This window comes from Lithobates pipiens, unplaced genomic scaffold (genome assembly GCF_037356315.1).
Source record: "Lithobates pipiens isolate NorthernLeopardFrog02 unplaced genomic scaffold, aLitPip1_a1.2 Scaffold_18, whole genome shotgun sequence".
NCBI lineage: Eukaryota > Metazoa > Chordata > Amphibia > Anura > Ranidae > Lithobates > Lithobates pipiens.
In genome coordinates, this window is record NW_027507758.1 from 325,614,011 (window position 1) to 325,626,781 (window position 12,771).

The 12,771-nt window shown below is 37.6% G+C and overlaps 1 protein-coding gene across 1 annotated transcript in view; it reads right to left on the bottom strand.

Annotated features, from left to right (window-relative positions):
• Positions 1-3,955: 3,955 nt before the first annotated feature.
• LOC143988046 (uncharacterized) overlaps positions 3,956-12,771 on the bottom strand; it is a 42,958-nt gene continuing 34,142 nt past the window's right edge. The window contains exons 8-9 of the mRNA XM_077487306.1: positions 10,658-10,856; positions 3,956-8,061 (exon numbers count right to left, since the gene is read on the bottom strand). Coding sequence (XP_077343432.1) covers positions 7,304-8,061; positions 10,658-10,856 — 957 coding nt within the window. The 3' untranslated portion in view covers positions 3,956-7,303. The remainder of the gene's footprint in view (positions 8,062-10,657; positions 10,857-12,771) is intronic.

The window sequence follows — 12,771 nt, forward strand, 5'->3', positions numbered from 1 at the left end:
TTCTCACAGCTACCAATCAAATGAAACCTGTCTTGGAAATGAACATGTTTTTCGCTTATACATTTAAGTTTATAATACGTTTTTTGTTTGTTTTGTTTTTTACAAAACAAAGGTGCTTCATTGGAATCATACAGAGTGAAATTTAGGGTACAAATTGACATCTTACAGTGGGTAAATCAGACACAAATATATACATATGCAGGAAAAGTGCATATTGACACTTAAAATACTAAAGACAATGGAACACGTAGGATAGTGTCACCAGTGGGTTAATCGACTCTGGAGGAGCAGGGAAGGTAGGTGAGGCTGCAAAAAAAGGAGAAGAAATGGGATATAAAGGGGGATAACACTTACATCTATTTATCTATCTATCTATCTATCTATCTATCTATCTATCTATCTATCTATCTATCTATCTATCTATCTATCGATTCATAAAATGTATATAAATATATACATTGAGCAAAATTATATTGTGCATTAATAACCCCCAGTGTTGCTGTCAGTGGATGCATTAATAACGCCTATCGCAGGTGTCAGTATTTTTAACACATAGGTGGTCAGTGGCATTGAAATGGAACCCCTCCCATGACCACCATGTGAGGGGCGGGAGTTAACTTTCATTGACATTACCACAAATGCAGAGGAGGGGTTTAACATTTCACTGTCATGAGGAACAATGCAAGGTGGGGGGATCAGGGGGTTAACATTTACTGCCCTGAAGACCAATGCAAGGTGGGTGGGATGGGGGTTACTATTCACTGCCACTGACCACCAATGCGGAGGGGGGGTCAGTGGCAGTGACCCACCCCCCATCTGCGTTGGTGGTCACGGCAATGTTAATCCTTGAATTCCAGACTGCTCCAGTCCCATTTCTCTACTTTCTGTTATCTGGTGTTGGACAGTGATCAGGAGCAATGACATCAAATAACACCAGCTGAGTTTACCCCAGCACACACTCACTCCTGCTCAGCCCACATCTCCCAATTCCAGATGGACGGACGGGCTGGATCTCCGAAGCTGGCCGCGTCCGCATCCTGCCACAACAAGCAGCAATAGCCAGTTAACCCCCTCAGGGTTGTCCTACACCAGAACCTGAAATTGCTGAAGGAGATTCCAGTCCTCTAGCTGGAGGGAGCAAAATTATCCCTCCAGCAGCAATCGCAATCTGCACTGTGCTCTGTCACTCCTGTCATTCAGGTAGCTGGAGAGCTGAGCGCTCATCTGCTCTCAGCGCCCCCTCTCCACATAGTGCCTCTGTGCCCAGGGCACGTTCCCCTTCTGACCACCCCCTTGTCCTGGCCCTGGTCACTAGAATAGGTGTCCCCATTGGAAGATTTACCCTCAGCTCTCGTTCTAGTGAGACAATTCTAAGATTTTGTATTTATAATGGTTACAAGGAAAGGACAAAAGGAGCTGTTGAATCTATCTAATGAGAATACAGGCAACATTAAAAACCTGACAAGCATAATCATTTTTCACTTTACCCAAAATGAAAAAAAAAAGTTTTTTTTTATTGTACTTACACTTATGTACTGGAGTTTTCACATTTTTAATTTATGGTTCCTAAAAATTATTCTCATTGGCTTGTGATGTTTTAGAAAAATATTGCTATTAGAAGATGGTTCCGAAACATACTCTTTTATTGATAATGTGCTATATGTATTCCTTTGTGCCCTTGTATTATCTTCTACTGTATTGCTTCCTCTAATTTGATGGACTTTTTTTGTTGTTGTGAACAGGTAATGGGAGACTCATGAGGACGGTTCACTTATTTCAATCTCTCTTCACTACTTCATACTAGAACTAATCTGAACATAGAAAGGGCTATTGAATGTCAGGTTACTTGTTAATTATTAATCGGGATGGATTGATCATTACTGAACAGACTGACTTAGCACTCTGCTACAGCTCATTATCATTTTGCAGATGCCAATGTTCAAAAGCACTTCAAGCAATTTAAAATGTGTACATTTTTACACCTCTTAAAGTTACTATATGGAAACATGTATTTCAGAGTAGTAATTTTATATAGCAATTTAAACCTATTTATCCCTTATTTCACTTAGGTTCATGGCAGCAGGGACTATGGGGTTAGGATGAACGAGGAGACTCTGGACAGCCACACTCCAAAGAAAATTTCTTGTGCCTTTTATTGAAAACTTCAGATCACACAACGCAACCCACGGCAAAGCAATACAGGACAAACTGACGCATTTCACACTATAATAATTGCTTACTCATAGCTATGAGTAAGCACTTATTATAATATTGTCAAGATATGAAGACATATGTAACACATATCTGTATATAACCCAGAGTTCCCCTTCAATATAAGAATGTATTTCTTTATATAATGTTTTTTAATTCTTCTTGGGTATTCTCAATATTGCAACACATATCTTGTTATTCACTTGTTATTGTTATTGTTATTACTTGTTATTTGCTTCACATGAGATTATTCCCAGAAATGATGTTCAAATGTTTTTATGGAAAATACCTGTTGATAACATAACTTACCAAAAAGTCAGAATGACCTTTAAAGTTGTTATTGTGTTATGGCGAAAATGACCATGTGAAATATGAAATAGATTATCCTGGAATGTATTGTGTATTTTCTATTTTCACTCTTTCCCACACATAGACTGTAATGTTATAATTTTCTTATAAAAACGCTGTTACAAATTGAGTAATATCATCACTTTCATCACTTTCCCTTTGGAAAGGAAGTGACGTGATCCTCTGTACGGAGATTGATTTTCTGAGTAAATATACATTGATGAATGCAACTTCGTAGATGTCCTTTATTTGAAGGCTGTACATAACAATATGAAATGCGTCAGTTTGTCCTCTATCGCTTTGCTGTGGGTTGTGTCCAGAGACTGCCCAGAGTCTCCTCGTTCATCCTTATCTGCACATGCATTAGCCAGCACCTGGGGCTCTTTGTCTCTAGAGGAAAAGCATTTGTCTTGGTGGATCTGCCTGGAGCGGTGATGTTTTCTTTCTAGAGACGATGGGGTTGTTATACTAAAGGCAAATAGACTGTTCACTTTGCAAGGGAAGTCGCATGTTGCATGGGAATTTTCCCAAAAGCTTAGTAAATGGGGTGAAGCTCTGCTGGCTTCCATTACTCAATAACGTGCAAGCAAAAATGCTTTTATTTCTTGTTACATGATTGGTTATTCTTCACTAAGTGAAATCTCACCACATTAACTAATCTCTGGGGAGACCCCTGCTTATTATGCATGCACTATGATGTACACAAACCCTCAAAAGTCTATTCACGCCAGTGTGACCATGGTCACAGGTCTTACACATGTTTCAACATCAACAGGACTTTGCTTGCTGCTGCCATTGCTTACCTTCATAGGCTTTGCAGTTTTTCTTCATTTCTGCAGCTTTCAATCAACTCTAGAGACACTTGTGTTCCAAGTGTATGTTTCCATCATTAGTGAAGAGCAGCTGAAGGGATGAGCAGGATTTAGAGTCTGGGGCAAAACAGCCATTGCATCAGACCCGGGAAACATAGCACCTCAAAGAAAAAGCACTATAGACTAAAAATTTATTTATCAATATGAAATTCATGCAATTAAAATGTACTGTATATTAAAATGTATATGTATACATTTGATTTGGTATTAGAGGTAACCCATCAAAACATTTATTTCCAACTTTGTGCTTTTTGGAGCTATAGAATCACACACTTCTCCGATGCATTTGGCTAGCAGAAGGACATAGTTTGAGATTCATCCCTCCTGATAAATTATTTAGCAAAATGTCTATTTTCCTTTAGTTATGATGCCTAGCTGTCCCCTTTAGTTTGTAACAACATTTTTAAAAAAGGGAAGAAAAATTATGCTTAGTTAGCTGCTTCTATATATACTGTATGTGTCAGACATCAAATAAACAGCAAATGTACAAATAGAAAGGTTTTTCCAGTTTATTTTTACCAGAACAAAAGATATTTCAACACTAGGGTGCACTGTTGTTGCATCATAAATGCCACCATTTCTTTAAAGACTTCAAAAATGTTCAATTTTCAATGCTAACAAAATATAGTCTTTGCATCATTGCACAGCTTTCTCAATTATTGGACACAGAACTTTTATAAAAACAAGGTGAAATAGAAAACAGCTGAAACAGGAACAAAAGTGGAGCTGTTGCCCATAGAGACCAACCAAGATTTAACTTTTATCATATTTCCTATTTCCCCTATTTTCTTTTTCTGTTTTTCTATACATAGCTCCCAAAATATTATAGATTTATGTTAAGGACTAATGCCAATACTCTTTAAAGAATTGTTTTCTTATATGGCACAGCTTAATCTGGGAATGTTATCAAGATAATGGGAGTTATTTACTAAAGGCAAATGCACTTTGCACTTCAAGTGCAAACTACAAGTGAAAAGTGCAGTTGAAATTGCACTGAAAGTACACTTGCAAGTAAAGTCGTTGCAGGTCCGAGGGGGACATGCAAGGAAAATAAAAAAAACAGCATTTTAGCTTGCACATGATTGGATGATAAAATCAGCAGTGCTTCCCCTCATTTCAGATCTACTCCTCAGATCTACAGCGACTGCACTTCCAAGTGCACTTTCAGTGCAATTTCAAGTGCACTTTGCACTTATAGTTTGCACTTGTAGTGTAAAGTGGATTTGCCTTTCGTAAACATCCCCCAATGTATTTTATTTAATAATGTACCTTGGCTCTGTTTGATTCAGTATGGTTAAAAAACATGTCCAGGCTACATCAGAAAAAGGGCTAACCTATGAATGATTTCAGAATGTAATTTACCAGCTACTCATTTAATAATGTGTGGGGGTTATCATATCGCTGTTCACTTTGCAAGGGAGTATAAGGAAATGTTTACTTTGCAAGGGAATTTGCTTAGGCAAAGAGGTGAAGCTCCTCTGACTTTCATCATCCAATCATGTGCAGCTAAAATACAGCTTGCAAGTGTTCTTGCACGTGATTGAGTATTTTTTGCTAGGGGAATTTTCACCACATTCATTAAGCTAAGGGATAATTTTCTTGCAAAGTAGCCTATTTGCAGCCTATTTGCCTTTAATAAATCATCCTCAGGGCATTGGTTAACTTTAGTTAACAGGATGGTAAACCCACTCCATTATCATTCATGAGAACAAGTAGTAAGTAGCAATATCATGGTATTTTCCAATATCAAAGTGTGGTTTTCTGTGGACAAATGTTGGATAATGTTCAGAATGTGGAGGGGCCCATTGAGTCATCGAAATTGCCCAGAGTTGAACACATTTGAGACTAGCAAAGCCATTATTATGTATGCTTACCAAACTAAAAATACTTACATACATTTCCCAAGTTAGAGAAGAATAAGGTTTCTCAAGAATCAATCAAGTATCCGTTCAGTTCAATGTAAAATATAGAAAAATACTGTATCACTTCAAAAAATGGAAGCCATACCTTATTATTTTATATGTACTATAAATATTAAAAATAAAATGATTCTGTATATCCATTTAGTAGGTCAAAACATATAAATAAGTATTATGGATGTTACAGTTTCCATTTCCAGAAATGTATAAAACATAATATATGTAACTCTCTATATGTACAACTGCACATTAAAATTATTACTCAACAAGCAACATTAGACTGATTGTGTAATATAGCTGTACAGCATTTCTATAAACTAAATGTTTACAGCAAGCTACTGCCATCTACTCACATGAAAATATTCATTACTGTTTTAAAGTTTCTAACAATCATTATAAGATTGGGGAAAAAATGACCCTGCATACACCACACACCTGTGATTGGCCCCGTATGGTCACTTGTATAAAGAGAGGGAGTGCTTTAATAAAAAAAATAAAAAAAATAGTGTCAAAACGTATCCTGTGTAATTCAGATTTTACTTTTAAGGCCTCATGCACACAGGGCGTTTTTTTTAACTCTCCTAGTAGCCAGCAGCATTTTTGCAGAAAAAATGCCTGACACTTGTAAAAGTGTCTAAAACTTTTGCAAGCTTTTATAAGCTTTTAGCCCTTGTACACACGGTCAGAGATTCTGTCGGAATGTGTCCGATCGGAGCGTTTTGTAGGATATTCCGACTGTGTGTGGTCTGCATCAGACTGTTTCCGTCGGAATATCCGTCGGACCAACTTTTCCAATTTGCCGAAAATATTTCCTGACAAAATGCTCCGATCGGACATACTCCGATCATGTGTAGAGAATTCCGATCGGACAAAGTGCCACGCATGCTCAGATAAAATTCCTACACCAAAGCTATTGGCTACTAGGGTGAACATAGTCCCGTCGTAACGAAATAACGTCATCACGACGGATTTTCCGACAACTTTGTCCGACCGTGTGTATATAACAGTTTCGGACAAAATCCGTCGGACAAAATCCGATGGATTTGGTTGTCGGAATCTCCGACCGTGTGTACAAGGGCTTACATTCATTGGCATATATTCATAAATAATTTATTCTGGCCACTGAAATAAATTCCTGCTCAAGCACTAGTTTTTAGGTGCGTTCATGCGCATTTAGCAGCTTTTAGTGGTGTCAAGCATTTTTTCTGTGCAAACTCTGCTGCTCCTGGATACACTGGCAGAGGGTTTTTTCCTGTCTAAAAGCTCCTGCCACTAAACCCTACTAAAAGCCTATAGGGTTGATTTACTAAAGGTAAATAGACTGTAGTTGCACACTTTAAGAGCAGTTGCTCCAGAGGTTAGTAAATAAGGGGACGTTATGCTGACTTCCATCATCCAATCATGTGCAAGCAAAAATGCTTTTTAAATTTTCCTTGAATATGATTGGGTATTCTTTGCAAAGTGAAGTTTTACCTTAAGTACTAAGCTCTGAAGCAACTGCATTTTTCAATGTGCACTGCCTATAGTAAATAAACCCCTATATGTGCATGGAGTCATAGGTTAACATGAAGAAGTGTTTAGAGGCAGGAAAAAAATGCCAGATCCCCCTAGAAGCAGCTGTAAAAAATGTCCAGTGTACATGAGGCAATATTATTAAAGCCTATATTATATTAAAGCAAAACCCAATTTGAAAAGAACAACATATTATTTTATTTGATAAGCTGTTGAAATTGCTAACATTTTATTTTCGACCTTACAAGGTGGTAGAGCACCTAACTGGCAGAGCCCAACACTCTTGCAAAATATGTGACTGCGATTCCCTCTACACTACATTGTGTTTGAAGTAATGTTCTGGAATCTTGCATGGCATTTTCGGAAATTGATATTTTTTTCCAGTCTTAAACCTATTCAATTATGACAATCTGAGAATTTTAAATAATAAAGAGTAATAAGCTATGCAATTTCTAATTTTAAAACATTCTTTTTCCTGTCTGACCTTTTCTGATAATTGGGTAACAATAATGGGAGGTTTAAATTTGTAGGCTTATGGGCTGGTGTCAGCTGAATCATGTTCCTCTTGACTTTAATATTATCCATAGTCAAATGTGGTTTCTCTTTTGAATGTCCCAAGCTTTTTACCACAATAGTTTTTTGTCGGGACATTGGGAAAAGTGGTGGCCTTGTACCATGGATGACAATTGGGGTAGATCCACTTTTTGCATGCTGTGATGATGTTACCCAAGATATTCTCTTAGCAAAAGGCTCCCTAGGAATGGGTTGCCTAAGTTTTGGTAGCGTTGATTGATGTGATGCTTCAAATATTACTAGATGGTGGCTTTCTCCATCTTGATGTTGATAGGAGTCATTTGGAATTGTCCCATCTGCTATGAGGTCTCTAAAATGTGGTCCCTGTTTTGAGAATGGAGGTATGTCATCAACTTGTCTATTAAGAGGCATTGTCATAGCCTTTTCAATGTGTGAAACTGATGGGTTATAAGTTTGTTGGATTTGAAATTTGGCAGACTGATTTGCTTTACTTTGAGTAGGCTTTTCCTGTTCTGCAAAGTGTGTGAGGTTTTCTTGAAGATGTTCTTGCTGATTTAAATCTTTATTACTCAAGGGAGTTAATCTTGCACCAGCATCCAACTTCTGTTGCCTTGATGAATCTGGGGGCTCCAGGTATACCACCTCTCTCCCTACAAATTTTGAGGCTGAATTAAAAGAAAATAAGGTTTATTATTTAATGGTGTGCATGAAATATTTATATAAGTATAAATGCAAGCTGTCTATTCTGTAATAAAAAATAGATGTAATAATTAGATAATAACAATAAACATGAATGATTTATTTTCACAACTGAAATATGTTAAAGAACCTCTAATAATAAACAGTGAATATTTTTTTAAACATTATGGAGTTCATCTCAAACACACTGCTAACTTAATACCATATTAAAATAAATATATTGCGCCATCTCTTTAAATATTAAAGTAGCAGCCAGCACAGCAAAAGATCAGTTTGTAAAGTGAAAAATGGATAAAAGGAAGTGCAGCGCTAATGTGCTGTCTTTGCAAATAAGCTGAGACAGAATATTTAAACACGGTGGATATTGCAAATAAACATCTTGAATATACAAATGGATGTACTGAGTGTATACAAAAGTGAATGTACACTGTACGTTATCAAAAAATGAATAAAACAGTACTCATATAAATTGTTGAAAAAAATATGAGATAACCTAATATTCAATATAAATATTGAATTGACATGACTCTAATGTATAACAAATAGTCATGTGAAAAATAAAAGATAAATAAAACCAAAATCTAGAAAGTGAAATAGTTCAAAGTCCATAAGTGAATGAACATAGTGACCTTCATCTGGAGGAATGACGCTGTCCACTGCAGCCACTGCATTTATATACAGTAAAATGTACCCCATAATGAGATACAGCTCCCTGGTAATTGAATGTATCAGTACTAGCTTCCGGTCGTAATAAAGATGTCTCTGATGTTATCATACTTCAGAACGAGGCTTGAACCGCACGGTTCCACGCCATCTTTATTACGTGTATGTGGTTGCTGGTTCCCCCTGGTGAATTATACCACAAGCTTGATTGACTCATTAGGCAAAGGCCTGTTTGAGTTCAATCCCTCTGGTAAGGCTTATAGTTATTGGTGGTGGACCGTCTACTGACAAATCTTGTCTACACAAATTCTGCATTTCAAGTCACCATGTCACTACGTTCATTCACCTATGGACTTTGAATTATTTTACTTTCTAGATTTTGGTTTTAATTGTCTTTTAATTTTGACATGACTATTTATTATACATTATTATAATATTTAATATTAGGTTATCTCATGTTTTTTTCAACAATTTATATGAGCACTGGTTTATTAATTTTTGATAAAGTGTACATTCACTTTTGTACACACTCTAAGTAAATCCATTTGTATGTTCCAGGTGTTTATTTACAATATCCACCATGTTTAAATATTCTGTCTTAGCTTATTTGCAAAGACATCACTTAAGCGCTGCATTTCCTTTTATCCATTTTCACTATGCCTGGACTGAAAGTGCTGCCCTTAACACTTATTGTGAAGAGCTAGGTGACGGGCACCACTCTCATTTGCATTCTGTTCCAAGAAGTTACTCTTTGCTCTTTTGTATCTAGGTGCTCTTGGCTCCTTATTTAGATTTTTGTGTCATCTCCTTTATTACAATGTATTACTGAAGACTCTTTTATAGATTCATTTGCAGTTTTTCCCTTAAAAAATTTCTTGGGTTTTAGTTTTCTTCCTTCAGTGCTTACCTCTCCTCTTAAATGTTATGTTCTTTCCTCTCTCTGTTTGTTCTTCCTCACCTGCACTCTTTACCTTCAACATTAAACATATTCACCAGATTTTTCGGACATGAAATTGGAGAGGCGGTTACATAAATTAGTTCTTTTAGCACTCTTTTTTTTTAACATAAAAGAGTGTGCTTGCTAACACCTACACCTATAGCAAGGATATTAATAATTTTTAGTCAGAGCTGCATAATTTGTGTTAATGTACAAACATCCCTTACCTGCATAGGCAGTTTTTTTTTGTAAAGGTGAACTATCTCTTTAAAGCGGAGTTCCGTCAAAATTATTATTTTTTTAAAGTCAGCAGCTACAAATACTGCAGCGTCTGACTTTTGAAATATATACACTTACCTGTCCAGGGTGCCGATTTGTCCCTCGGCTCTCGGGTGGAGGCACCGCCATCTTCGGTAAGGAAATCAGGAAGTGAAGCCTTGTGACTTCACAGCCTGGTTCCCTATTGTGCATAACCGAGTCATGTTGCGCATCCTCACTGTCGCCTGCTGTCTTCTGGGACCTGTGTGTCTACCAGAAGACAGCGGGGGCGGAGGAAGAATCAGACATGGCGTAGATCACCGCGGAGCCTGCAGTGATCTACACACGGAGATGGAAGAAAATACCTGGATTATACAGGTATATGCTCCTCCCTGAAAGGTGCCAAATGTGACACTGGAGGGGGGGGGGGGGGGAATCCGATCAGCGTAAGTTCCATTTTTGGGTGGGACTCCGCTTTAAGTACAACTAACGGGTCTTTTTTTGCTACTACCAGATGCCCAGGCATGCTAATAAAGAATTAACATTAGTAAAAGAATCACTTATTACACCTGTTATATTGTAATAAACACTAGAGAACATGTACTGTAAGAAGTAGTTGAGGTCAGAAGTTGGGAAATATTGTTATGAAACCTATTTGCAATAAAAATACAGTATACCTTTAATAATGTCTGTAATAAAAGTACCTTTCAAAACATTTTCTTGATTATCTAATGTTATAGCAATTTCATCTTCTTGAACAGCTTCATACATAAGAGGACTCTTTTTATTTTGCAGTTCTTTGTTTTCATTTTGCATAGTTGCTTCTTCAAACTGGATATCATCATTCTGATTATCTGTGCACCTAATAAGGTCACTGCCACAGTTTTCATCCATTTCTCCATTCTGTGAATAGAGAGTAAAGATTCACTCTTACATATATAAGATAGGATTAAAGCAGAATTGTTACCTTGCACACCACCTTAAAGTGGCTGTAAACCCCCTCATATACTCAGTGAAGTGAACAGCCTCAGATGATACACAGAGATTAAACAAATCCTCCAGTATTACTTGTTTATCTGCAGTCTTCTCTTTTTGTACATCCCTTCAAAAGTGCTGATATTAGGTGTAATCCTTATGTATTTTCCAGTATCACAAAGGAGGGGGTAGAGAGCTGCAGTTAGAGGTCTGAGAGCTGGTTGGAGGAAAGAAACACACCCTTTACACACACAGCAGAACTGTGTTCTGAATAGACAAGCTGTGTGCTGAGCTCCCTCCCCGACACAAATTTTATCTCATGTGTCAGGAAAACTTATCAGAAGTAACTCAATTTAAGTACATACCAAAGTTAAAGCTGTTGATAAGGTTAGTCAGCACAAAGAGTGAACGGCTATTGTTGCCCACTTTCTGAAATTACTAGTTGCCTGGGATCTTTTATTGTAAGTTCCAGACCCAGAATAATCATGCAGAAAATGAACATCAGGGAAAAGCCAACTCCTTATCACTAAAGTAACTACATTTTTAAGGAGGGGTCAAAAATAGCAGCCTCTTAAAGGGCAATATTAAGAATATATACATCTTTGAACACTTCCCGACCGCTTCACACAGATATACTGTGGCAGAAGGGCATGTACAGGCAGATTAACTTGCCTGTACATTGTCCTTTAAGAGGCAGCTTGCGGGCGCGGGAGCTTCGTGACTGTGATCGTGGGTCTCACAGACTTGATGTCCGTGGGCATACGCGCGATCAACTCACGGTAAGGAAGAATGGGGAGATGCTAATGTAAACAAGCATCTCCCCATTCTGCCTGACACTGTCACTGATCACCGCTCCCTGTAATTAACTGGCAATTGCGCGGTTGTGCGACGTTCTACCCAAACCATATTTATGTCCTTTTTTTCCCACAAATAAAGCATTCTTTTGGTGGTATTTAGGCTGATATGTATTCTTCTACATATTTATGGTAAATAAAAATCTCAATAAGCGTATATTGATTGGTTTGCACAAAAGTTATAGCGTCTACAAGATAGGGGATAGATTTATTTTATTATATATATATATATATATATATATATATATATATATATATAAAATATAATATAGATGTATTATTATTCATTTTTATGATTATTTTTTTTTTTTTACTAGTAATGGCGGCAATCTGCGGTTTTTACCAGGACTGCGGCATTATGTCGGACACATCAGCCAATTTGGACACATTTTTGGGACCATTGGCATTAATACAGCGATCAGTGCTTTAAAAATCCATTGATTACTGTAAAAATGGCACTGGCAGTGAAGAGGTTAACCACGAGGGGGCGATCAATGGATTAATGTGTTCCCTAGTGTGTGTTCTAACTGAAGGGGGGAGGGAACTGACTAGGGGAGATGACAGATCGGTGTTCATACTTTGTATGAACAGACGATCTGTCACTTCTCCCCTCAGAGAACCGGGATCTCTGTGTTTAAACACAGAGATCCCGGTTTTCGGCGTGTTAGGAGCGATCACGGGAGCCAGGCGGTCATTGACCGACGGGTACTCGCATCAGCTCTGGGAGTGAACAGCGGGCGCATGTCCCTAGTGGCCGCCTTAGGTGCGAACGTGCTATTCTGCCACAGTATAACTGCGATGGCTGGTCGGCAAGCGGTTAAACATTAAAATGAAGTTACAGAGCAGTAAGATCTATTAATTTAAAAGTAACTTATTTTTACAAACAATACCTCCACTAAATGACCAATCCCTGCCAGTTTGATTGTAAAAAACTGACTGGGGATCCGGGTGATGTAATTGACCAAATATGGTCACGATCAAATTTAGTA